The sequence below is a fragment of the Heterocephalus glaber genome, unplaced genomic scaffold (assembly GCF_053883595.1).
Source record: "Heterocephalus glaber isolate CG9 unplaced genomic scaffold, H.glaber_assembly_v1.0 deba00001733, whole genome shotgun sequence".
NCBI lineage: Eukaryota > Metazoa > Chordata > Mammalia > Rodentia > Bathyergidae > Heterocephalus > Heterocephalus glaber.
The window spans coordinates 11,387,444-11,413,551 of record NW_028258444.1 but is presented as its reverse complement, the minus strand read 5'-3'; the positions used below and the strand labels follow the sequence as shown (position 1 = coordinate 11,413,551).

Here is a 26,108-nt window from a genome sequence, read left to right as displayed (position 1 = left end):
TGCCCCCCCATTTTTTTTCATAGTCCCCCTTTTAAATACCTGAATTTTGAGGAGCCCAATCAGCCCTCAAATGGGCCACTATAGCTTGTCTGGTAGGATTATGAGGTATATCAGTGACATGTTTAACATGCCAGAGTTGGGAAGAATACCTCAAAAGAATTGGATGCATGGGCAGGGCAGATTTTCCTCTATCTTCTTCATGGAGTGGGATAATGAAAAGGCAATCATTAAGATCCACAACTATAAGACAATAGGTTTCAGGGATAAAAGGAGGGTTAGGGACTATGTGGCTGTTCACCTGATAGAGGTCATGTAATAGCCTCCATTTTCCTGATATTTTGGTATTCAGAAAACTGGACTGTTCCACAAGCTACAAGCAGGATCAGTATGGCCCGCATGCAGTTGCCCTTCCACCAACAGGTGGGCCTGTTTCGGTTTCTCCTCTTCAGAGATCATTCTTCCACCCAAAATGGAAAAACAAGCACACTGACCTAGCTCACTTAACAACTGGACAGTGAGAAGGCCTCTGGGCTGATAACCCTAAACTTTAACCCTGCCGTAGAAGTGCAGGCTACTCCGTGGCTGCCTATTTCCCCTTATGGAATGAGAAGTTGGACCTTGTTCTTTTTGCAGGCTTTGGAAGATTGACTGGTCCTCCAAGATGATCTGCAGCAGCCAGTTGCTTCGGAGTTTCCCACCTCACACAGAGCGTCACTTCTCACAGTATGCAACTGTGGTAGCTCGGAGGATGAAAACATTACTTGGAGATGATACTTGGTCTGATACTTGGTCTGAACACCGAGAGGCCCACAGGGACTGTCCCAAGAGCAACCAGTGTGAGGAAGTCTCAAAGGAGAAGTGCTGAATCAAGAACACTCTGGCTTTTATTGCAAGGAAATACAGGAAGAAAAGTAGCTTGGGTGTCAAAGAACAAGGAGGTCTGCTGTATGACACTTTTTAGGGTAATCTAAGCAATTTATCAGGCAGGTAGAAGGACACAGGCCAAACCTATTATGCTATGCTTCCCTAATCTTTAACCATACATTCCAGTGCCTGCAGGCTTTTTGCCCTGCAGGTCCTTTCTTAATTTTAACCATACATTCCAGAGCAGGCGTGCTTTTGCCCCGCAGGCCCCTTCATGACTTTAATCATTCACTCTTCTGGACAGGTTCCCCACAAACACCATTTGCATTTCTGATACATACATATATTAGCTACTAAAAAACTACTCTTAACAAGTCTGAGGTGCAAAATTTAAGGGATTTAAATCAAAATCATGAGCATCATTTAAGAAATAAATTCTAACATCAATATATCCTAGTAACCAGAACCATAAGAAATAAGTTTACAGTCTTTGTAAACTGTTTAGTTTCCAGTACTATAGTAAAGCAGCACGAAAGTGACAAAAACAGTCCTACAAACAAAAGATGTAAATTGGGGAGCACATCAGAGGCAACAAGTTTTGGTAAATCAAAAAGCAAGGACCCAAGATACATCATGTAAAGGTACAATCCCAATGATGAATGCAACTGTATTGTATACCTAAAATGTACCAATAAACTTAACAAAAAACAAAGCAAGAAGAAAAAGTAACTGACAAAAAGCACAACAGACCTGTTCTATTGGAATGTTCTAATAACCTTCAAATAATCTGGCTTTCATTTAGAGTGTAAAGCCAATCTCTAACAGCTATTTATGGATGGTAAATTATATTTCCACAAAACATGACTGAACTCTCCTCAACAGTAACCTCTAATGCAGTGCCTGACCCAAGCAGATGGAGAATATATAGTGAATTTAAAGCCAGTACAGTATTTTTCTCTGAAAATGTGTGCCTTGAAACACATACGCTGTTTAAAAACAATCTATAATTAAAAGTTTGGTAAATCAAACTCCATTATTAATTCTTTCACAGACACAGATGAGCATATTAATATATTAAAATTGCTATATAGTACTGACATAGCAAAACCAATCTACCTCTATTAAATATATCAATCTACCTCTTTTAAATACAGCATTTCCCAAACATACTGGCTAAGAGAATCTTTTTTTCTCCCTCAGACTAAGACCCTACAGAATTACCAGTTTGTCAAAACCTTTCAGAAATGTTCTATTACAGTCCAAAAGATCAAAGTATAAAACTGAACAGAGGAATGAACTGCAATAAGCCTGAATATTTAAGTATATTATTGAATTTATATTCACTTTCCCTGGACTTTAAAAATTCCAGGGTCTGGGCTGGGGATTTAGCTCAGTGGTTTCCCCACCTGCTGCGCAAGAGCAAGGATCCGAGTTCAATCCCTGGTACCAAAAAAAAAAAACAAAAAAAACTTCCAGGGTCTCCCATAGAAACTAAAAATTATACAATGGCAGCAACAGAAGATAAGCAAGAAATCCAAGAAACTCAGTTTTGTGCAAGCGCAAGGACCTGAGTTCAATCCCTGGTACCAAAAAAAAAAAAAAATTCCAGGGTCTCCCATAGAAACTGCTAAAAATTATACGATGGCAGCAACAGAAGATAAGCAAGAAACTCAGTTTCTTTCAACTCATAAAAGTGAGTTTACACAATATTTCCAAAGTAATCTTTAATATTATCTTATTTAATATTATCCTCTTTAATATTATTTAAAGAGCTAAAGGAGTACCAGACCACCACAATTAGATTTAAACAGATACATAAATGAAACAAAACTATGCCAAATTCTTAACATCAAGCAAAGGTCTTTCTTCATTCTAAGTTATTCTATAAAATTAGGTATGAATTTACAGGAGAAGGGTCAAAATTCTGTCTCGCCACAAGTACGGATCCTTGAGAAAACTATTTAACAGCCTGTGAACTTATATTACTATTATCTGAGGAAAATATTAATAAGATGTTTGGACTCAGTTTACAAAGCCTAAAAAAAACTTCTCTACTTCTTTATTTCCCGTATGAAAAAAGTTTCAACCTGACTAGGAAAACACTGTAGACAAGGGTAGGGTATGAAACTAATGCTGCCGTCCACCATTAATGATATACACTGACAAGCACACATCAGTAATCCAGGTCCTATGCTCACACGTACCTCTCCCCTTTCAGCCAACAAAAGACCATACCTGACCTATGACACTACTTCCAGATTTTCAGGGTTATCTAGTTTACATTAATCCCAAATCTAACAAATTCTGGTCAAATTTTATTAGAGAAAAAACAAAGAAGTTTAAGAAGTCTTTCTAGAACCCAATGTGCCTGACTATTCAGTGTCAAAATCTACCCAAGAAATGAGAAAACATGAATATTTAAAATCTGAAAAAGGTACATAGTAAAATTCTGTCAGAAATTATTATAAAAAATTGATGTGAAGGGCCGGGGATTTAGCTCAGTGGTTTCCCCACCTCCCAAGTCCCAATACCCGATACCAAAAAAAAAAAAATTGATGTGAAGATGGGGAAGATGAATGTATATATTAATATTCACAAGTACAACCTTCCTTCTGTATAAAAATAAGACCTAAATATATATTTTTAAAGTCTCATTTTATTAATAAGTCATTACACAAATAAGAAATGAGTTTTAGTCCAAAACAGCAATGCTGAAGTACAAATATCTACATATATTTTTAAAAACACTACTCTAGGACTGGGAGTATAGCTCAGAGGTACAGCACTCGCCCAGCACATTCAAAACCCTGGGTTCAATCCCCAGTACTACCATAAAAAAACAAAAAACAAAAAGCACTAAACTGTTGTTTTTTTATTCTAAATTAAAAGGGCAAAACTCTTTTATTTAAGGTTACCCCTGCCAGGGATTTAGCTCACAGGTTCTGCTGCCTGCCTCCCAAGCCAAGCGCAAGGTCCTGAGTTCGATACCCGGTACCAAAAATAAATAAATAAAGTTACCCTATTAATTGTATTACTATTCAATTGTTCATGCTTTTAAACAGTGCTAGGAAAGGGCTAAAAAGAAAATTTCTGATGCTTTTGATACATTTACTCAAGAATATGCAACAAACCTATTTTAGGGTTACAATAACAAGGAAACCTTGAACTATTTAAGAACAATTGCTATCTAAATGACAGATCAGCATTTGTATTCAGAAGAAAGGCTCTATTTGGGTAAGTTTTGACAGGGTTTATGCTTCTTATGAGCAGTGTAATCAGTTGTTTTGGAAAGGATCTTTTAATACAAAGATGAGGATGATTTTTTTTTTTTTGAGAGAGGGTTTCACTATGTAGGTCAAGTTGGCCTTGAATTTGTGGTGATCCTCCTGTCTCAGCCACCCAAGTGCTGGGATTACAGGTGTGCACCACAACACCCAGTTGTAACCCTATCATTGTTATAAAGAATTCTAATAATCCCTTTTATGAAAAAACTTTCCATAGAAGTTATCCCAGAATACATCAAAAAGCCAAATTTTTCCTTCAAATATAGTTATTTATCAAGATAAGGAAATTTATTATCTCTGCCTACCATGTCCACATTAATTCTTTTAGGATCAAATCCTGCATTTAAAAATTTAGTTCCTGAAATTCCTTTGACTAGAGATGTTATACATTATACAGAAGTTTTTCAAATTATTTTCAAATATTTTAATACAAACATGTCATAAACAATTTTCCATAACCCCCAAATCAAGATTATTACTCTGGGGGCCAGGGATTTAGCTCAGTGGCAGTTGCAAGGTCCTGAGTTTGATCCCCAGTATATTTAAAAAAAAAAAGGATTATTACTCTGTATGGCAAATTTTAATAATTCAGGAGCACATTTTCCTCTAAATGTATTTTGAGGTACTACAACAAAGCAAATGTGTTCCACCTGTAAGGTAGCCACACAAAACCTGGAGGTGTCAAACATAATGGAGAAGTGATACCATACCTGGAACTCAGAAATCACAGGCAAGTTGCTGTCATCTGACTTCTCCAGCTTTTCAGCAGCCCACTTGCTGGCAGCCTCAGCAAGTTCCTTTTCAGTTAGCCTGCCGGGTTTATCTAACACCTAGTAAAAATCAGAGCATTTCTATAACAATTACCAAAGGTGTTTACACTTCAGATACATCAAGAGTCACACCCTACTTATACTTCAAATCACAAAATCCTTCAAATTGATGACAGGAACTGGTACTCTTTTTCCCTTTCCTTCAAAAACAATAAACAAAAGGTTTGTTTAAGCAGCCAGTCCTTTGGGACACCTACACTAGATATGACCCAATTTCATTTACACAGAACTTCAGAGACTCATCTAAGGCATAAAGCAGAGACTGTGACAGCTCTAATACTAACTGTATATGTATAGAACACAAAAGATGTGCTGCTTTCAACTTGTATCTTTAATTATGTTCAATGAAAAAATAATGCCAAAATTTCATTAAGGTCCATTCCTGCTTAACACAATAGAAAATCCTAGATACGCTATCTTTATAAATTATATAAATCTTACTACTTACAGAGAATTTTTAAATTTAAGTTTCATTGTTTGAGCCTACCCCTATTTCTTTTCTCTAACCTAATATAATACAAACAAAGTGTGGGCTTTGGAATTAAAGACAAATCTGAGTTCAAGTGAAATTTACCTACTTGCTAGAAAGATGGTTTTATATATATAACAATACTTTCAGTCTTGGCATTCTCATTAACTAAGCAGGATTCACAATGTTCACATTAGAAAGTAGTTTTGAGAATTCAAAGAGGCAACAGATCTGAAAATATCTAAGGTAATGTGTGACACTTTTTTTCTATATTCCATGATATCAATCTATTTTTTACATTAATCTATTATAGTAAAACACCTGAAGAAAATTAATCAGCTCATGGGGGAAATATAAAATCAAAGAAAACAAAAGGTATTTCTGCAACACATATAATTTGCCTAAAGTCATTTAAAGGCTTACACTATAGATTAAAGTACTAAAGCACGAATTAGGAAAACTCTTTTCTTAAGGCCCTTACATTAACTCATTAATTCCATTCCATTTCCATAGAATAATTTTCCTCACTTGTGCCACCACACCTAATTTTCTCCTATCTCTTGCTTCTCAAGTCATATCACTGACTCCAAGTATATCTCTGTCCTAGTGCTCCCTTCGGCAGCACATATACTAAAATTGGAACGATACAGAGAAGATTAGCATGGCCCCTGAGCAAGGATATCCCTGTCCTCTGGAAGACAGTCCAGTAAAAATCTCCATCTTCCGGTGCATTTCATTAATAAAGTGCTTCTGTATACAAACAAGAAAAGTACTTTAATTAAACAGAAGCTCATGGAGATGATGAGAGTGCACCTTATTACCTCAAATTATAACCCCGGAGACTGAAATGCTAGTTCCCCGGCCCAAGTCACTAGTGAATCCTGATGGAAAGGGCACCTGAACTTCCTCACACTGGCCACTGGTACAGTCACAGTGACGATCTCTATGGAGGTGTGGGAGAGTAAAATACCTCACCCCAAACACACTTCTTTGCCATATTTTGACTTGGTGATTCAGAGGACCTGCAGACAAATAAGTGCTCTGAAAAGCTGTCCTCTTACAAAACAGAAATTTACATACATAGCTACACGAGATAATATAAAACGTATAGATAGCAGCTTTTCTCTGAGATCTCCATCTGCCTAGGAAAGACTCTTCACCTCTCAGGCAGAGAGGCCACAGCTGGCTGTGTGCATAATCAGGAAGGTTTTGATCCAGAATTTCCCTCCTGAACCTCCCGTGGCTTGTGAGGCTACCTCATCCCTTCAGGAGGCCCAAGCCCTATTCTTCTGTAGGTATTACAGGAGGTAGTATATAAACTTCGGCCATCTAGTCGTCTCCTTGATGTCACGTACTAAAATTGTCACGCCTTTGGAAGGAAAACAGAACATTTCAAACTTCCCTTATTCCACAGCCACTGAGGGGGTCTACATAGCTCATTCCCAGCCCCTGCCCATAAACAGTGTTAAAAAGGCCAGGTGTGATGTGGCCAAGGCAGGAGGGTTGTCAATTTAAGGCCAGCCTTGGCAACTCAGCAGCACCTTATCTCAACAAGGAGAAAGGGACAGGAGTGAGCTTGGTGGTGGAACACTCCTGGGCTCCTTCCCTAGTTTAAAAAGAGTTCCCAGCTAGCCTGGATTACACAGTGAGACCCTGTCTCAAAACAGAAACAAAAACAACCTGGCATTCTAGATCCCCTCAAATGTCTAAGAACGTTCCAATGATATTAAGTCATCACAATGAAAGTTTTTTCCTCTCCGAAGCAGAGAACCAGCTGCCCTTGAATATCCTGTATATTCAGGTGCTATCCGTGCTGGCTGAAAAGTCAAAACTATCAAAGACAGAAGAAAGCACTGGACACAGTGGTGCACGCCTGTCATCCCAGCCACATGGGAGGCTGAGACAGAAGGAGTCCAAGTTCAAAGGCAGCTTTGCCAATTTAGCAAGGTGCTATCTCAAAATACAAAAAGGGCTAAGGATGTGGCCCTGTCGTAGAGTGCCCCTGGGTTCGATCCTCACAGTGGGAGAGAGGGAGGAACAAGAAGAAGTGAATGAGACTGTAAGTAACAGTGGTGGACAAGAAAAAGAGTAACCAAGGAGAACACATGAAATCACCAATTCCTCAAATTTGAAACTTCTGAGGATTAGAAACACGAGGTCCATCTTTTCAACATGTTTTGAGATGCTGAGAAGTTAGGAGTGAAAATGAAGAGTAGCTATCCATTTGAGAAAATCAATTAACTTCTGAGACGTTAATATGTTGTAGAATGGAAACATACCGACCATATGGCACACAATTTCTGTATGAATAAGAGAAAATCACTTAGTATCCAGAACCAAATAGTCAAATTTTAGGTCTCTTGCGTATGCCCACAACCAACAAATGCAAAATCTAAAACATCTTCCCATCTGAATATTTACTGGTTATGGTCAAGATGAGCAAGATGAGCAGCAGTAGTAATACTATCAGAGCATAACTTACACAAAATATTTCTATAAGAAAACTGCTCACTTGCTTTCGTAGCTATCTTCAAGGTGTGGTTACTTAAAATTCAAGTTTTTAAATGCAGCAGTTAGACCATCAGTATGACATAAATAATAAAAGCATTTGTGCTAGACAGTCCATCTTACTTTGCAATTCTTTAAACTGGTTTTAGAAAATTAACAAACCTTTGACGAAGGACCTGCTGAAGAACTTGAGGGTGAAGTGTCTCTTGATGTTTTCAAAGACTGGACTTGTCTCTCTTTACCTATGTAAGAAAACAGAAGATGTAATTTCCTAGCTCATTGTTTTCAGTTAAGTGACTTGGTAACTGAATTCATGAGGGGATTCATATACTCATTCCAGTACTGAAACTTTCTATTACATTATTAAATTAATTGATATCTAAAACCACCTCTCTAAGAGGCTGACTGGAAGTCAGAATTAAATGATGTCATGTACACCAGCCCTAGTCCACATCAAAGTCAGCTAACAAACAGGAAGCCCAGAAACGCACTGGGAAAGGCAAAGATGTGTTTGAAAATGAATGCACCATCTTCTGTTTCTAAATGGCAATTTCAGTATCTCATAATATAAACACATGGTTAGATATTTCACTTACTGCATATACCTACAAACAGAACTAATTAAGGGATAGCTCAAGGAGAGTTGTATATAGGAAATTTAGCACATACTTCGGCAATGTTTATTCAAGTAAAAAAATAAAATTTTAAAACTACATTTAAAAAAAATACATTTAGAGCATTAATCCAGTGCCCACCTCTAATGAATCCTAAATATTTGTAAAATTGTTTAAAATAAACCACTGAGATAGTCACCAACCTTCATCTTTAAAGATTACTTACATATCGTTGAATGTACACTTTTTTTTTTGTTTGAGACAGAGTCTCTCTCTGTAGTTCAGACTGGCCTTGAACTCACTGTACAGTGCCAGGCTGGCCTTCACTTGAGGTGGTTCTCCTGCCTCAGCCTCCCAAGAGCTGGGATTACAGGCATGTACCACCACCATCCCAGAAACTGTATATATACCATATTTAAGAAATAGGTTTAAATAGAATCTTAAAAATTAGTAAAGTTGAGCTGCTACTGATAGAAAAACATCTCATTAAATTTTCACATACAATTATCTGCTCTTGACTGTTGAGAGAGAGACAGACAGACAGACAGAAGTGGCACTAAATTTGAAGCCATACAGAGGCTGGTCAAGACCAGACAGTGAGTTAAAGCCAGCACAGTAGTCAAGAACAAAAGCAGAGAGAAACTTCCTTGAAACTAAGGCAAAGCCAGCTTCTGTCAGCTCTTTCTTATCACAGCCAAGATAGCTAAGCAAGGGCCTAGAGACTCAAAGGCTGCTAAGCGCCTATGGCAGTGGTCACACCTTTTAGGTCCTGAAGACCCGAAGGCTCTCTCTAGACCAGTGCTTCTCAAGCAGGGAGCTTTCTTCCTCCTACCCACAAACACCCGGAAATGTGTGAAGACAACCGTAATGGTTATAAGTGAGAGAGTCACTGACAGTGGCCAGGGACGCTGCTAAACACCCTGTTACGGAGGACAGCTGCCCACCATGAATCATCCAGCCTCATCCAACCTCAAATGAAGCTCTGCTCCAGGCTGGGTAAAAGACAACCTAGAATTTTATGGTACACCAACCTCGGTACCACAAGAGGCTTCTACATCAAGCAGATTAAAAAATTCCTGCAGACCTTGACAAGCAAAAGAAACACGATATAAACCATCATTATATCCCCAAATGGCCAAAAACAAATTTTTTTTTTTTTGGTACTGGGGATTGAACTCAGATCTCTGCGCTTGCGAGGCAGGCGGCGGAACCACTGAGCTAAATCCCTGGCCCCAAAAACAATTTATTTAGTTATTCCTTACTGCATTTCCACTGCACATGGGAAATTTAACATTGTATTGTGACAAGTGTAGTCTATTCCACTACACCAAAAGTTCCTAAATGAACAATAACAATTTTATTCAGTTTCAAAATAGCCATGACCTTAAAGACAAAAGTAGGTACTCAATGTGAGATAAAGATAAATCCTATTTTACTACCCTTCAGATCTAATGACCTAACTCTTCATCCTATTTAAATACTAAAAAGTCCCTGAAAGAAGACCAAGTGCTGGACCAATCAGCACAGCAGACTATGCTAACTACGTAAATAACTGCAGGTTCAATTTTAGCATTCATCTGCTAAACACGAGGGAGGAATTCTGTCACAAGTACTGTAGCTATAAATCTCTTGCTTAGTGTTTACAAACAGGACATCTGTTCAACAGCTATGCCATTCATGCTCCCCAAGTGTAATCTTAGGACTTGATTTCACAGGCTCAAAAGCTTATTTAAGCAGGTATCAATCAATCTCAGTGTGCAAAGGCAAAGGACACTGAAGGAAAGGGCAAGCAGTTTATTACAGATCCACATACATTCATTTATACCTTTACAAATGGGAGGCCTAGGCAAGATGCAAATGACAAAGAAAAAGATGATAAAGATGGCAGCAGAAAGAGCTTAGAAAAGGAAGTACAGATTCCTTGATTCTATCTTGCCAAGGGCCTATTTTTCCTGCAGATCTCAGCCTGCTGCAGAGTGACTATTCCTGACCATGAATGGTTAGCCCACATAACAAAAACCATGTATCGCCCCAAATCTTACTACCTGATCTACTGCTGTACTGCTACCCAACTCTCATGACAACAGACTAATGGAGTACTTACATACTTTCCCCATGTTTATGACCTCCACCAATTCAAGCCTCCCAACCCTTCAAAAATCCCAAATCAGAATCTAGCTCAAAACTCACCTCTTTCTGGCTTTCCTTCATTCTGCCGCTTGGAGCAGGCACCGGGACGCACAGGCTCTAGGGAAAGTTGGGCAGGGAGGAATTAACAGCAGGACCTCTGCACCCAGCACAAGTGAGGTAAGAACCCAGAAGTGATGAAAAGTGGGATTTCTGAGCATTTGCTGGTGACGCTAAAGTTGTTGCTACCACGTACTTTTGAGATCTGTGGGCACACTGCTAACTGAGCAGCTGTCCCTAGGAGCTCAAGCTGCTCTGTCAGGGTGATAGAGCAGAAAGAACGTATGTGCTGAAAACAGTACAAGATGGACACACTACTTAATTTGATGAGTTTAGTTAAGCAGAACCAGGCTTCCGTGTTCCTTCATCTCATTCTGCTGGTGCTGAGATTAGTACCAGAATGCCTCTAGTTTGTCGCGTGCCTGTACTCGATGTCCCTTGAGTGATCATTTTGTTAATTAGTAATTTTGCTCTCACTTCCTGGTATTCTGATTAAAAGCTGCACTGGCCTCACTCTAGGACTGCTTTCCAACCTTTGGAGCAGTCCTGGTCTCTCAGCATTCTTGCAATCTCTGACTGAGTAATTCGTTCTGTTCATCTCCAGCATCCCAGGTAGGCATTCTGCCACAAAGCTGGACTACCTGAGCAAATACCACTGAAGATGCATCACAACAGAAAAGGAGAAATTTCCACTTAAGGTGCAGAAGACCAAATACCATCCCCAAAGTACACTCCTTTGGCATACTGAGATGACTACTGAAGAAGAGTTTTGAAAAACTGTTTTTATAAAAAGAAATTTAAGGCGGATGCAAAAAGAGCTTTCTCCAAGTCTCCTTAATGTGCCTGAAAATGGATCCAGGAAGGAGCATACCACAAGAAAAGCAACCAGAGATTCAGCACCAACCAGAGACTGTTTCAGGTTGTCAGCTACTCTTCTGAGACCAGCTCAGATTACTGGAGACTTTACCTACATAATGAGAAAATCATTTATTTGCCATGCATATCTCCTTCACCCTCCCGTAGATGACTGACACCTCCACACCAGAAGCCCCGGGTTCTATTCCAATGTGATATAAAAAATTCAACCATCTGGCCCTTCTTTGTGAAACTTCTACGTGGACACATTTAATAAATTTTAATGTCATTTCTCCTGTTTATCTGGCTACTGTCTACTTCAGAGTTACGATTACTGAAACATCAGAGGGTTGAAGGAAAATTTGTAAACTCCCTACAAAAGTCAGAGGCTAAATTGGAAGCATCGGAGAAAAGTGTGTAAGGCAAGGACCACATTTTATTCATCACCTTCCATAAAGTTCACATTCAAAAGACTAGCAGGGGTGTGGGATTTAGCTCAGTGGTTTCATCGCCTGCCCTGCAAACTCAAGGACCAGAGTTCGATCCCTGGTACCAAAAAAAAGAAAAGAAAAGAAAAGACTGGTAAAGGAGACACCCATATCCACATCCACACAAGTCAAGCCTGAAACATGGCAGGGTGTGGTGGCAAATCCCTATAATTCCAATCTACTCAGGAGGCAGAAGCAGAAGGATTGCAAATTCAAGGCCAGCCTGGTCTGAAAAAATTAAAAGAGGAACAGAGAAGGAGAAAGAGGGAAGAGAGAATTACTAAAAATCAAAAAGAACACTGGCAAAGTTTTCAAATATGCATTTTGACTTGTTCTCAACAAACTGCCTATGACAATGGACTTGGAGCTGCACATTTACAAACCCAGCATTCAGGAGGATTCCAAGTTTGAGTCTTGCTTAGGGAATTTAATGAGAAGCTGTCTCAAAATTTTTTTAAAAAGGGGTGCAGGGAGCTGGTATGTAGCTCAGTACAAAAGCCCTGGGTTCAATTCCCAATATGAAAGGAAGGAGGAAGCTGAAATATGCTGGTCAGGGTGCCCTAATATTTTTCTAATGGGACCAAATGTCAAAACATTTCATTCAAGTCTTTTTAGCATAGATCCTAAAGTGCCAGTTTATTTTTATTTTTTTCTTAAAAAAACAAACATTTCCTAAACTCTTTTGGCATTGTTAAGCAATTTCCCTAGAGATTGGTTTTAAATACTGCCATCCTACTTTTGCAATAATTTTGTTATGGACCCAACATTCTTTTCTTTGGCACTGGGCAGTTTTTGTTCCTCTTGAGCAGTGGATTTGCTACGTTACATACATTATGAACACTATTGCTGTTGCTTTTCGCTCTGCTTTGGCCAAACTTTTAGTTCACCTATAGCAGCCGTCTAAAACATTATGATAGGGCCGGGGATTTAGCTCAGTGGTTTCGCCCCCTGCCTTGCAAGCGGAAGGTCCCGAGTTCAATGCCCGGTACCCCCCCCAAAAAACCCCCCAAAAATCACGTTATGATAGGCATTTATTTCATGCATTAACTTTATTCTCACATTTGTCTTCCCATTCTTATTCCTTTTTACAGAAATTCTTCATCCATGTACTTAGTCCTGTTTTATTAAGTGTTTACTTCATTAAACTACCTCAAATTCTTTTTTGAACCAAGCCAAAAGATAAAAGTAGTGATATTTCACAGATGTACACTAGATATTTCATCATTTCATATTAGCTATAAGAGTGGACTGTATGTATCCATCTCTTCCAAACTTTGTGTTGTTACTCCAAGTTGGTGGTATGAAATAAACCCTGACGAAACAGTATTTACTCCACTGACATCAGCAAACACAACACCCCCATTTACTAACACACCACTGGTTATGTATCTATTAATTCTGATTCCAAATTTCAGAGATACTGAAATTATTAACACATTTATTACAGATTCCCATCCATATTGCCCTGAGTGGGTAGATTAATTAATTTCCTAACAGACAAGTAAAACTACCCAGCAGAATTAAAGGATCTGGAACAATTATTTAAGTAGGTAGTTTCAATGCACTAAATTTTGGGTTTGCTTTTTTTTTTTTTTTTTTTTAAAACAACCCCACTGTGCTTAAACTTATGCCAGTTTTCATTGGTCCACTCACATGTAAACCAACAGTCTCACGCTTGTCAGCTATGACAGCATTTTAGTGATGTATAAACAAGATTTTCGAAATATTTTGGCGTTTCATTTCCATGCTTGTGTTAGCTTTCCTCACCGTGACAAAATGCCTGAGATAACAGCTTACAAGGAGCAAAGGATCATGTTGGCTCACAGTTTTGGAGGCTCCAGTCCTGGTCACTTGGCTCCACAGCTTTGAGCATGCAGGGACAGAGTATGTCATGGAAAAAGCTGGCACATGATCACGGTAGCAATGCAGTGCACGGCAGCAGAGAGAACAGCAAGGGGCTAGGGTCCTCATCTCTCCTTTGAGGGCAGGCCCCTAACGATCCAACTTCTCCAACTAAACCCTACCTCTTACAGGCTTCACCATCTTCCAATAATGCCACAGACTCAGGAGCACATCTGTAACACATTTCAGACCCCAATGCCTTTCTGTTTTAGGGTTAGTCCCCCTATATCTTTCTCTCTCTTCAGTAGGTTGAAAGTATTCCTCGTAACCTCAATACTTTTTGCTGTACTATTTTTACATGGCTCTATCCAATGCCATGAATATAAATGTCTCTCACATCTGTCTTTTTCACTTGCCATTCGACATTCTGTTAGGATGCTACTCCTCAGCTAGTTCACCGTTATCTCAAATTCATCTCATACATGACCTCAGAAAGTAAACACTAATTTTCTATTTGGGACTAAGGTAAAAAAGGCATTCCTACCTTTCCTGTGACTTGGTAAAGAAAATGAGTTCTAAATTAGGATGAAGGAATGAAACCAGGAATGAAAAATTGTGAAAGTAGCACAACAGAAACCAGAATTTATACTATTGGTGAGTTAAAGAATATATGAGGAAGAAGAAAAAAACAAAGGATATCTAAGATGAATTCTGTCTTTAATTAACTTACAATTTTCCAACTTTATGGTAGTGGAATAACCATACACATTCAGTGGAAACTGTATATTATGGCTTGTGTCTAGATGTTCACCCAAAACCTCATGCAGTCATAGGTGGGGCTTTTCAGAGGTGGCTGGATCTAGGGTGTGTGATGCTGAGATTAAGTGTGTGATGCTGGGATTAAGGATATGTGGTAACTAAATTAGTCCACTGATTGGTTTGGCATAGTTCTGGTGTGGATAATGGGAAGGACCTCCCTGGGTGTGAGTGCTACCCATCCTAAGGGCATGTAGCCTGGACAGACTATAAGAGACAGAAAAAGGGTGGCTGTCATTACTTGTTGGTTGTTACAGCACTGCTTTGCTGTCTTCCTGCCTTCTACCCACCATGAACTATTTCTCCTCTGTCGTGCCCCTTTGTCATGCCACCCTGCCTTGGAACCTCCAACTATCAACCAAAACCTCTAAAAAATATGAGTCAAAATAAACTTTTCCTCCTTTAACTTTGGCATTGGGTATTTTTGTCTCAGCAACAAGAAAAGTAACCTATACTCCTCCATACTTCAAATTCTGAACTTCGATCTCTTCTGGGGCTAATAATATACTCTCAATGCTAAGCAGTGACAGCGAGCCACAGTTCTCAGCCTTCCATACCCATCACAAGGAAAAAGTATAGTCTACTGTGTTGCTAAGCTATGGAGTTCAACTACATTAGGTGTATTAAATGCATTTCTTAACAATATCTGCAACAGGGGCCAGGGATTTAGCTCAGTGGTTCCGCCACCTGCCTCGCAAGCGCAAGGACCCGAGTTTGATCCCTGGTACCAAAAAAACAAAACAAAACAAAAGAACAATATCTGCAACTTATGATGGGGCTCATAAGGATGCAGCCACATTGTAAGTGAAGGAACTGGTTCCACATATCAGTACAAACTTTTTACCACTGAGGTGAAACCAAAAACTGGAGAAGAAAGCATGTTAAGATTCACAGTATTTGGTGACTCTCTGAATGTAGCTGCTAACTATAAAGCTAATATAATATTTCAAAATCTACTTTCTTCCAGATATTTTTTTTCCTGCTTAAAGCAAGGATAAAGTTAATCCATATCATTCAACCCTATCAAGTGCTATTAATTACTGATCATTCATAAAATAAAGGATACTACAGGATAAAACAAATCAGTAGAGATGATGTTAGAGGTTTTATCTTGGAAACTACTTGACTCTCAGAGGAGTGTGGGGTACATAGGGACAAACAAATACTTGGAATTCAAAGAAAAAAATTTTACAGCATAGATTTCTTCTTCAAACAGCTGAAGTTTTGAAACAAATTAAAATATGAAAAAATGATGCTCCAAATTATACAAATGATGAGAAAATGATGTTTTTCTGGATTACAAAGACATTGGAATTTGGAGCTTTTAGTTAGGAAGAACATTATTTCTTAAGAGATTTACCAGTTCATTCAAGAAAGTATAAAACAGCAGTGTGGTGGCAAACATCTGTAATCCCAGCTACTCAGGAGGCTGAAGCAGAAGGATGGCGAGTTTAAACCCAAGTTGGGCAACTTCATGTGACCTTGGCTCAAAGAAAAATTTAAACAGGGCGCAGGACGCTGCTCAGTTGATGGGGAGCACGTGATGAGTATGAACATAAGAAGAGTGCTCTTCTATCAAAGATGCCCAAAAATGACAGAAAAGATACAGGTAGAGAAAGCCTCGCACCACCTCTGCTACTCTCAAGCTGAGTATCTCTTGGAACTCAGAGCCACAACCAGCTGAAGTAAAGGCCTATTGACTAGAAACACTAGCAACTACACCAGTGATCAGTGCTCTCTCTTAACCCACTGGCCAAAACTACAAAGCCTCACTCTTAAAAAACGTATAGAAGGTTTCATCATCTGTATACATTATAAATGAATGCTGGCTACTGAAAGAACATACTAAACAAGGAGGCTATAAAATTCCTGCATCCATGGCCTTAAGGATTGCTGTTTTAGAACCTCCATCATTCACATACCCAAAAATCTATCACTGTACTCTTAGGATTTGTAGGGACAGGGGTCTGTTCACAAGAAAATAGAATAGAGGCCTCATTAGGTCTTTTAGCTAATCCTGACTAAAAGGAGTTAAAATTCCTTAGAAAAGATTCCCCTGGGCAGCATGTCAAGTGTGGAGGTAGAGAAAGTTAAAAAACCAGGTAAGAAAAAGCACCAAGATATACGGGTGGCATTGTAGTTCAAGAGAGGGAAAAAGAGCGACAGGCAGAGCAGAGGCGGCCAGGTGCATGAAGCCAACAAGCTGAAATAGCCATCCCTTCCCATCTCCCAACAGATAAGCGGGAAAGGAGATGGGGGTCTAACTTGAGGGGAAAGCTCCTACACACACACACACACACACACGCACACGCACACATATGTACTCACTCTAGGGTCACTATGTTATCCATCCTATGGTCACTATATTCATCATATAATTGCAGACTACAATACCCTTTACGCCAAGCCCCCTTACTAACTCAAGACTAACCATGAATAAGGCACCCCCTTGCCTTGAAAAGTAGGTCAGTAAACAGAAAGAAAAAAACCTGCACATAGGCCATGGGAACAGACGACACAGAGATGCCGGGAAGCCAATCCAGTTATGGCAAGTTAGGGGGACGCTCTATAAAAGCACCCCAGAACAAAGGGCCTACCTATTACCACCTTTCCAGTTCCTCCTGCTCTAGTTCTTATTGGGGAAGCTATCTATCCTCTCCTATTCAGCCCTTTCCAATAAAGCTTTTCTTTCCTTAAACTTTGCAACTCTGATGCTTTACTGATATTGAAGTTTACAATCCCACTGAGCTGCTCGCCATACTTGGCCAACAGATTCAGCCTCGAAACTCATATAAGAAGCTCTCTTATGAGTGAACATGTTCTCAAATAACACTAGAGAATTTAATTCAATACCCTAGATCGACAACCCAAGACTTTTCAGGAAAATATTAAATTACATTTCAGGGTCCGCAAACAACACAGCTCATGCCAATTAATTCTTCACTAGTATTCTTCCACCAAAGTTTACTCATTCTTCAGATAGTGTCTAAAAAGCTTCTGCATATTTAATCACTTATTTGCATGTCTCTCTCTGTAAATCATAAAGAAAACAGGATAGAGATTTGACTTGTTTGACAAAATGTATATGCTCAATATATTTTTGTTTATTCAGAGACAATACACAAGCTGGGTATGGTGATGCACACCTGTAATCCTAGCACTCAGGAGGCTAAGAAAAATGACAAGTCCAAGGCTAGCCTGGGCCACATAGGGAGACTCTATTTTAAAATAATAAATAAATAGAGATTGTATATAAATACAGCTTTTAATCTAAGAAACTATGATATTTAGCTACCAAGAGAATGGATTTATTCTCTCTTCCTTATTTCCTAGTGTATAAGATCTAATGATAAGGTTTTTTCTCCATAATCAATTTTTATCTCCACTGAAAAGTCTCCTCTATAGCAGAATTAAATGTTAAAACTTTATTAGTGTTTCAGCTAAAATCCAAATATTTGGGCCAGGGATTTAGTTCAGTGGTTCTGGTGCCTGCCTCACAAGTGCAAGGTCCTGAGTTCAATTTCTGGTACCAAAAAAAAAAATCCAAACATTCAAGCAGACTTCAAAATTTATTTATAGCTGGGCCGGGGATTTAGCTCAGTGGTTTTGATGCCTGCTGCACAAGGACCCAAGTTCGATCCCTGGTACCAAAAAAAAAAAAAAAAAATTTACTTATAGCCAACAGCTCGTAGGACATGAACACTTCCTATTATAACAAGGTTTTAATGAATTCTGATTTTCTAGATATACTCTCAAAATATTTTTAATTCTTGTACGCTTTATCTTAGAATAGTTATTTTTAAAAATAATTGATGCAGATGAATAGTCTTCCTTTAAAATACCTGCTACTACCAAGAAATAAGAGGGGCCAGGGATTTAGCTTAGTGGTTTCGCCACCTGCTGCACAAGTGCAAGGACCCGAGTTCGATCCCCGGTATCAATTAAAAAAAAAAAAAAAGAAATAAGAGAAGCAAGGCCCAAAGTCACAGCAGTTGAAAAAGCTAAAAGCAGTAAATGTGTAAATCTCCCATAGAAATGGCATTTTAAAAATTCAAAATACTACGTAGCCTCATTAATAAATCAGCATCTTTGATAAATTTCACATTAATTTCTAGCAGATGTTCAGGGTAAAGATGTAGCTCACAAGTACTAACATAACCATCCCTATAAGATAATGCAATGCAAACTTTATATCACTGTTTTAACAGAGGAAATGATTTCCAACTTTAAATTATCAACAAAGCTGTTGACAAGGTGTTCCATGAGATCCTCAAGTGGAAATAAAGACAACAGAAAAGTGGGGGGGGGGGTCACAAGCAACCAATGCTGATTTAGTAGCAATTAATATACAGATCTCTACAGATTCTGTATTTGGCCCTTATGCCACTCAATTAAATTATTAAAAATTAATATAAAATATATAAACATACTTAGTTTGCAGACAAAAGTGAACTATGCTTGAGGAATACTAGATGAAATTTTAGTATCTCTAGAGAATAAGAAAGTAAACTTAATAAGATGAAAGTTAGCATTCATATATCTACATTTATACATGTTTGTATAAATGTAGCAACTATAAACAATTGTGTCTGAACAATGTACAGGCTAGGGGGCATTTTGTCTATTAGAACTACATATGAAAGTAAGTTTTATGTGCCTACAATCTCAGTAAGTGTCAGTAATAAAATATAGCTCTCAAAATAAAAGCTCATTTTAGATGTCCCAGTTTAAAATGAACACAAGAAAAATCAGTAAAGTACCAACTGTGGAAACCATATCTAATAAAAGGAATACCAAAAGTTACCAAATCTATTTACATATGGAAAAAAGACTGTAACACTATTACTACAACACATTAAAAGTTACAATAAACAAAGGAAGAAATATCTTTATATGAACCTAATACTAATATATAGTATTTTTTTTGGTACCAGGGATCGAACTTGGGTCCTTGTGTTTGCGCAGCAGGCGGCGAAACCACTGAGCTAAATCCCCCGCCCCCTAATATATAATATTAATTAGATGTTACAGGAAAAGATGTTTTTACTCCAAGGAGCTACACAAAGGTGGAAAGATTGGATTCGAATATAGCAAGCTTCTCAGAAGGACTTAAGAATGAGTGTGCCACACTTCTCTGGTGTCACTCTTACGCATTCTATTATCGTGAATAAAAGTTCAATGATAAAAGTATAAGAAAATGAGATTAGGACAACCTGCTTTAGCATGGGAAAAAGGACAGCCAAAGGCCTAAATGTTGCATTCACAGCCATGTCCAGGTTAGCCAGGAAACCTTAACAGTTAAAAAGTTCTTATAAGTACAAGATGAAAACAGGAGTTTGATTCAGAAGGAGACTATGAAGTGATGCAAAGTTTCACAGGACCTGTCTGAAAAAGCAAAAGGGCTGTGCATGTGCGTGTGTATGTAAACACAAAATGGGAAACAGGCACTTGAGGTAGAAAGGTAGTTAAATCACTCTGTGGCTTTTGGAAGGACAAAGGGATGTTAGAGGTACATAGGAATTATGAATAGAGCCAGGAGAGGTGGGTGACACATGCCTTTAATTCCAGCACTCAGGAGGCCAAGGCAGAAGGACTATGAGTTTAAGGCCATCCTGGACTATATAGCAAGAGCCTGTCTTGAAAAAGAACTATAAAGGATTACTTTTAATAGATGCTAAAGCCAAACCTCCAAAGGTTACTAAGGCCAAACAACTAGTTATTATAAAGTAAAATTACTCTGAAAAGTACAAACAAAAATTTAAAAATTAAAAGTAATAGGGCCGGGGCTTTAGCTCAGTGGTTCCGCTGCCTGCCTCGCAAGTACAAAGACCCGACTTTGATCCCTGTTACCAAATAAAAAAAATAAAATAAAATGAGTCTCCATTTAAAAAAAAAAGTAATAGAGGGCTGGGGATTTAGCTCAGTGGATCAGGCGCCTGCCTCACAAGCACAAGGTCCCAAGTTTTATCCTGGTACCAAAAAAAAAAAAGTTAAAGAATTAGAAAAACTAGGGCCTAAGAAATAGGACAACTGTTACTTTAACCTATTATTTATATTTACAAAAACTTTTTATGGGCTGAGGATATAGCTCAGTGGCAGGGAACTTGCCTCAAGTGGACAAGACCCTAAGCTTGATCCCCAGAACTGCAGATACAAACAAACAGAACACCACTTTAAAGATTTCCTAAATTTTCAATTACATTAGAAAACTAAATTTAACATATTACTAATTAATCCAGAGTAAACTACTGATAATGGAAGAAGTTCTGTCTTTTGAAGCAAGATGCCATCAACATCAGATTTTAATAAGAACTGATATCATGAATATGTGAAGCATTTTATAAACATGAAAGGAATATATTCCTTTAGTACAACCTAAGTAGTTAAGAAATCAACCTAAATAACTTGAAAGAGAGCTTTATCAAAATAAACTTTTAAAATCTCGATTAAAGAACTTGACTTTGAAAGTTAAAAGGACTAAAGAAAATAAATATGCCCGCAACAGAAGGTCATCTGGTCTGTTTCACTCAGTTTCCCCCAACTGGCTTTGCTATCCTCTTATCACACGACATACTAGCAGCAGCAAACTTCAAAGGACAAGGATAATATAGTGAAAATGGAAAGAGGAACTCAACACTATGGCTCACATTTCATCTCAAGATTTTACACCTTTCGCCATGCAGCAACCAAAAGCAGATAAATAAAGAGAAGATGATTCCCATCAGAAGCTTCTAGAGGACAAATGGAAAAATAAGGCTAATTCACCAATAACTACCATTAGTAGATTCACTATAAGCTATTTAAAAAGAAAATATTAAGTATCCATTTTATAATTTTCTTTATACTTTGTTTCTTTATATTTTGTTTCATTATCAGTTTTCAGATGCTTTCTTCCTCTTAATCATTACTGGATTTGCACTTAAGCTATACATATTTGGGGGAAAATTCTTAAAAGCTGGCTAGTTTTAGATATGTCCATCCATAAGAATATTTACTAGACTTTAGAGGATACCTTCTTGAAGGTTTTGTTTTGTTTTATTTTGTTTTTTTGGTGGGGGATGAATAAAAGCAAAGGAGAAAGGACTTGTTAACACTGAACTGCGCGGACAGTACAACTTCACTTTCCCAGAAGTGTCTGAAGCACATTTTCAGCAAGCAGGCATATGTATGTCGCTATGTGTTGAGAGCAATGCTACATAATAATAGGGAAAAATCATTTGATTAGGCCTAGTTCTCCTGCCTACAGGCCAGCTATGGCATTTTGAGACATAATTCCATCTTGGCCTCCGGTTACAACTGAGACCTCAATGATCCCGTGATGCTGTGATTCTCCAGGACAAGATTACACCATCATGGGCAGAACAAAATGTTCATCTACTCAGTTAATCATTGTTCCCGGATTGTTACTTTGTTTATCCCAATGTACTGAACTCTCAGCAAGTCATTTGTTACACCTTGTTTATGCAGAAGTACTGAACTCTCCACAAGTTGTTACATTTGTTTCTCCTGATGTACCGAATAAAAGGTGGGTAAACCGGAGGCTTTCAGCTTTGCTACCCAGATCAGCACTGATCAGACCTAAAGCTCAGCTTCTTCTCCGACTCATTTTTTTTCTACCTTTCCTGTATAATAAATTAATTCACCTTGTGCTGCCCTGGCTCCAGGAGACTAGGACTCACTGCAGAGTTTCTAGTAACATCCCCTTTCCCTGTTCCCTACAGCTATTTTTGTTTGCAATCTTTCCAATGGTAGCCTTACCTTCCGCAGGATCACTCAGACATGTGGTTTTATAACCTGTCAAAGATCTGCGAAACAAGAGAGTTGGCAAGAGCTACAAAGGAAGTGGACAATAAGTGCACTCCACTCTCATCATGCAGGAGGCAAAGGCTGTCAGGTTAAAACTCTTACACAGTAAATGGGAAGGAAGTTTAAAGGGAAAGGAAAACACCCTGGAATTTCTGATTTCTGCATCTTAGCTTACAAGCCTTTCTGCTTAGAATGCACTTCTGCACGTGTAGAAATCTAAATGTACATCCTGCATGGCATGTTCTCCCATCTCCAGAGTGAGAACCAAGCTCTCCCCTTAACAGCATCTTTGTGGCAAGTGATTTCACTCTGGCACATCATTTTTGTATAAAACTCCCATTTTATATACATTTATACACTGATAAAGTTGTCATTAGCTGGTAGAAAATACAAACACACGTGCTACTTCCTTAATGACAGGGACATCCTTGAATCTAACACAGTGCCTTGCACATAGAAGGAATAAGAAAAGGTTTTGTGGATGAGCTCACTGCAGGCTGTGATGTCTAGAGAAAACTGTGTAAGAATGCTTTAACTAGAAAAGAGTTCCCCTTTGTTTCTATTCCAATACACTAAGCAACTCAGCCAGGACCACATCTTCGATCACACAGAATGTCATGGACACACAGGCATTCCCCACTTGACCCTCCCCGCCACAAATCAGAGGCTGGAAAAGAATGAACTTACGGTACACTATAGCTCTGAATTGTATAAAGTTACAGCAGATATTTAAAACAGATCCTTGGTCTTCGAAAGTAAATCAGACTATCAGATACATAAAGGTATCATCTAAGGACAGAAGGCTGGAGAGGCTGGCCTGGCACAGGCGTTACCAGGAAACATGGGAATGGGCAGGTTTCAGACAGGATTACAAAGGTCCCTTACATGCTGACAAATGTGAAGATGAGATATCATGCAGACTCCAACTTCAAGAAGATATCTGTAATGCAGTTTGAAATTTTCAAACTAAAAAGTCTCATAGAAAAGAGTACCTATGACAACACCTAGTAAGCAATATGACTCAGTACACTCCCTTCAGTGGAGGCTGAGAAAGAAAAAGGAAAAGTCTTCAAATACATACTTCTATGTTGAGACTGATGGAAAGAGTACATTTTGCTTCGGTCTGGAGAGTAGCTTCTACTACTGACACTGGAGCCAGATCTGCTGTGTGGAGAGTCCTTTCGGCCTACAGATGATTCTCGGAAAAAAGGAGGATCCCTTTTATGAGGAGACCGGTCTCTCACATAATGGGAAGAGTAGAAACTTTTCCTTCTAAAGCCATCTCTCATGTCCCTGTGAAGAAAAAAGAAAACTGATTACAACCCATGCATACAAACACGTGGAAAAAGGTCTAATTAGAAGCTACCCTTTAAATTGCAATCTTGGTTCTCTAACTGCTAAAGGAGTGAACAAAATGAATCTAGATCAGGGCCAGGGATTCAGCTCAATGGTTGTGCCACCTGCCTCGCGAGCGCAAGGTCCCAAGTTCGATCCCCAGTACCAAAAAAAAAAAGGATCAATGAAATATGATTTAGAATACACTACTTTTTCAGTGGTTAAATATAAAGGTATTTTACTGTAAGCACGCACAAGTTCTAAAATGTGAAAAACAAAACCATGTACCATAATTTCTACTTCTCTTGCCATTACTGTTACACCATAGCAATATAACACAGCTACCATATTCTCAAAGGCCAATAATGCAAAAGATTTCCCAAATGAAACCCTTCAAGGTCAGCATAGCAGAGGTTAAGTATCCCTAAGGGGAAAAGCTCCAAAATCTCAAATTTTTTGAGTACTAACATCATACTCAGAAACTTTTTAAATTTTGGAGCACTTCAGATGAGAGATGCTCAGGCTGTAAAGTATGCAAATACTCTAAAATCCAAACACCTGAAATCTGGAAAGCATCTGGTCCTAAACATTTCAAACAAGAGATACACAAGTGTTATATTCCTGGTTTTTTGGTCCCCACCCTACCAGGGCACATTGACATCTAGAGGACGTGGGTTTGTCATGGGGAGGGGAGCAGCACTGGGAGTGAGGGGCCAAGAATGCGGACAAAATCCTAAATCCCCAGAAACCCTTCACACAAACACACACACAAAAAAATCTACCTAGTCCAGGCCTGGGGATTTAACTCAGTGGTTCCACCACCTACCTCACAAGCACAAGGTCCCGAGTTCGATCCCAGGTACCAAAAAAAAAAAAAAAAAAAAAAATCTATCTAGTCCAGAACAGGAATACTGCCAAGTTGAGAAATCTTGATCTATATTCCATTAAATTTGTGCTCTGAGTTTGTACCCTTGAGTACACAGGCTGTTGCCCACCCCTAAATCACCTGGCTGGATGAAGAGACTGCGCAGGGGGCTGGATCCAGGGTTCCTGACGGCTGTGCTGTTGGAGGCAGGGCCCAGTGGGGGTGGTCACCGGTGCCTCTGGAGGGGTCTCTCAGGCACGCAGTGCTCTGATTCCTGGGCACCATGAAGGGGACCGCTTGCTCCACCAAGCTCTTCCACAAGGATTATTTCTGCCTTGGAACCAGCCAAGCACAGAATGAAACCTCTGAAATCACGAGCCAAACTAAACCTCTCCCCTTTAAGGTGTATGTGCTGGGTATTTTTTCAGCAATGAGAAAAGTTGACAAATACAGTAAAACCAAGAAGCCATGAACCTTTATTAAAGGAACACTCAGTGTCAAATGGAATTTAATTGATGTTTAACCAATGTACTCATTAAAATATAAATAATATTAAATTTCAGACATAAGACTGACAGATAAATCAAAGGCATGGAATTTCCTTCTTTCTTTCTGTGGTCTGAGGGCTCAAACCCAGGGCCTTGAGCACACTAGGCAAGCACTCTACTACTGAATTACCAGCCCATGACACGGAATTTCTAATCTCAGCAAAGAATGTAAGTATATTAACAGTTCCCACTATATATATGGGCTATTGTCCTAAAGTTCAGTTGAATATGAAGTTCAGTAAAAAAAACTACTGCTACAGTGACAATTATTAAGCATTCCTGAGAAAAAGGCAAGCTAAAATTCATTTACAATAAATGAACTCATACAGAACATCAATACCAAAATAAAATATTATAAAATTCTAATAGAGTGAAACCTAGTTGCTAAAACCATAGGGTCATACCAACATCACTAGTTAGCCAGTGAGGAAAAGCTGACATTAAATAAATGTACATAACACATATAGCACACACAACACATACAGTCAAGAATAAATGCAGAAGCTGGGCGGGGTGGCACACACCTGTAATCCCAGTACTCAGCAAGCTGAGGTGAGGGTCACCACAAGTTCAAGATCAGCCTAGGCTGCATAGTGAGTTCAAGGCCAGCCTGAACTACATAGCAACACCCTGTCTCAACCCCCCCCCCAAAAAAGATGCAGAGAAACAAGGAGTCTACTTAGACAAGAGAAAAAAAGAGTAACTTAGATGGAGTCACAAATTTTACACACACAAGAACGTATCTTTTCAACTCCATGGGAAGTAATGAATATTTGACTAAGGAGTATAAAAGATGG

At 38.8% G+C, this 26,108-nt stretch overlaps 1 protein-coding gene and 1 non-coding gene across 21 annotated transcripts in view; one reads left to right on the top strand and one right to left on the bottom strand.

Moving 5' to 3' along the window:
* Pphln1 (periphilin 1) overlaps positions 1-26,108 on the bottom strand; it is a 150,800-nt gene that overhangs the window by 60,765 nt on the left and 63,927 nt on the right. For 8 of the 20 annotated variants that reach the window (XM_087200201.1, XM_087200209.1, XM_087200214.1 and 5 more), the window contains 4 exons: positions 23,645-23,856; positions 10,760-10,816; positions 8,118-8,197; positions 4,859-4,978 (listed from right to left, as the gene is read on the bottom strand). In XM_087200201.1, the coding sequence (XP_087056327.1) occupies positions 4,859-4,978; positions 8,118-8,197; positions 10,760-10,816; positions 23,645-23,856 (469 nt within the window). The remainder of the gene's footprint in view (positions 1-4,858; positions 4,979-8,117; positions 8,198-10,759; positions 10,817-23,644; positions 23,857-26,108) is intronic. The other 12 variants (XM_087200204.1, XM_087200205.1, XM_087200206.1 and 9 more) reach the window with 3 other exon arrangements.
* LOC147821491 (U6 spliceosomal RNA) lies at positions 6,054-6,160 on the top strand. Its single transcript, XR_015446981.1, has one exon. It is a non-coding gene; the product is annotated as a U6 spliceosomal RNA (small nuclear RNA).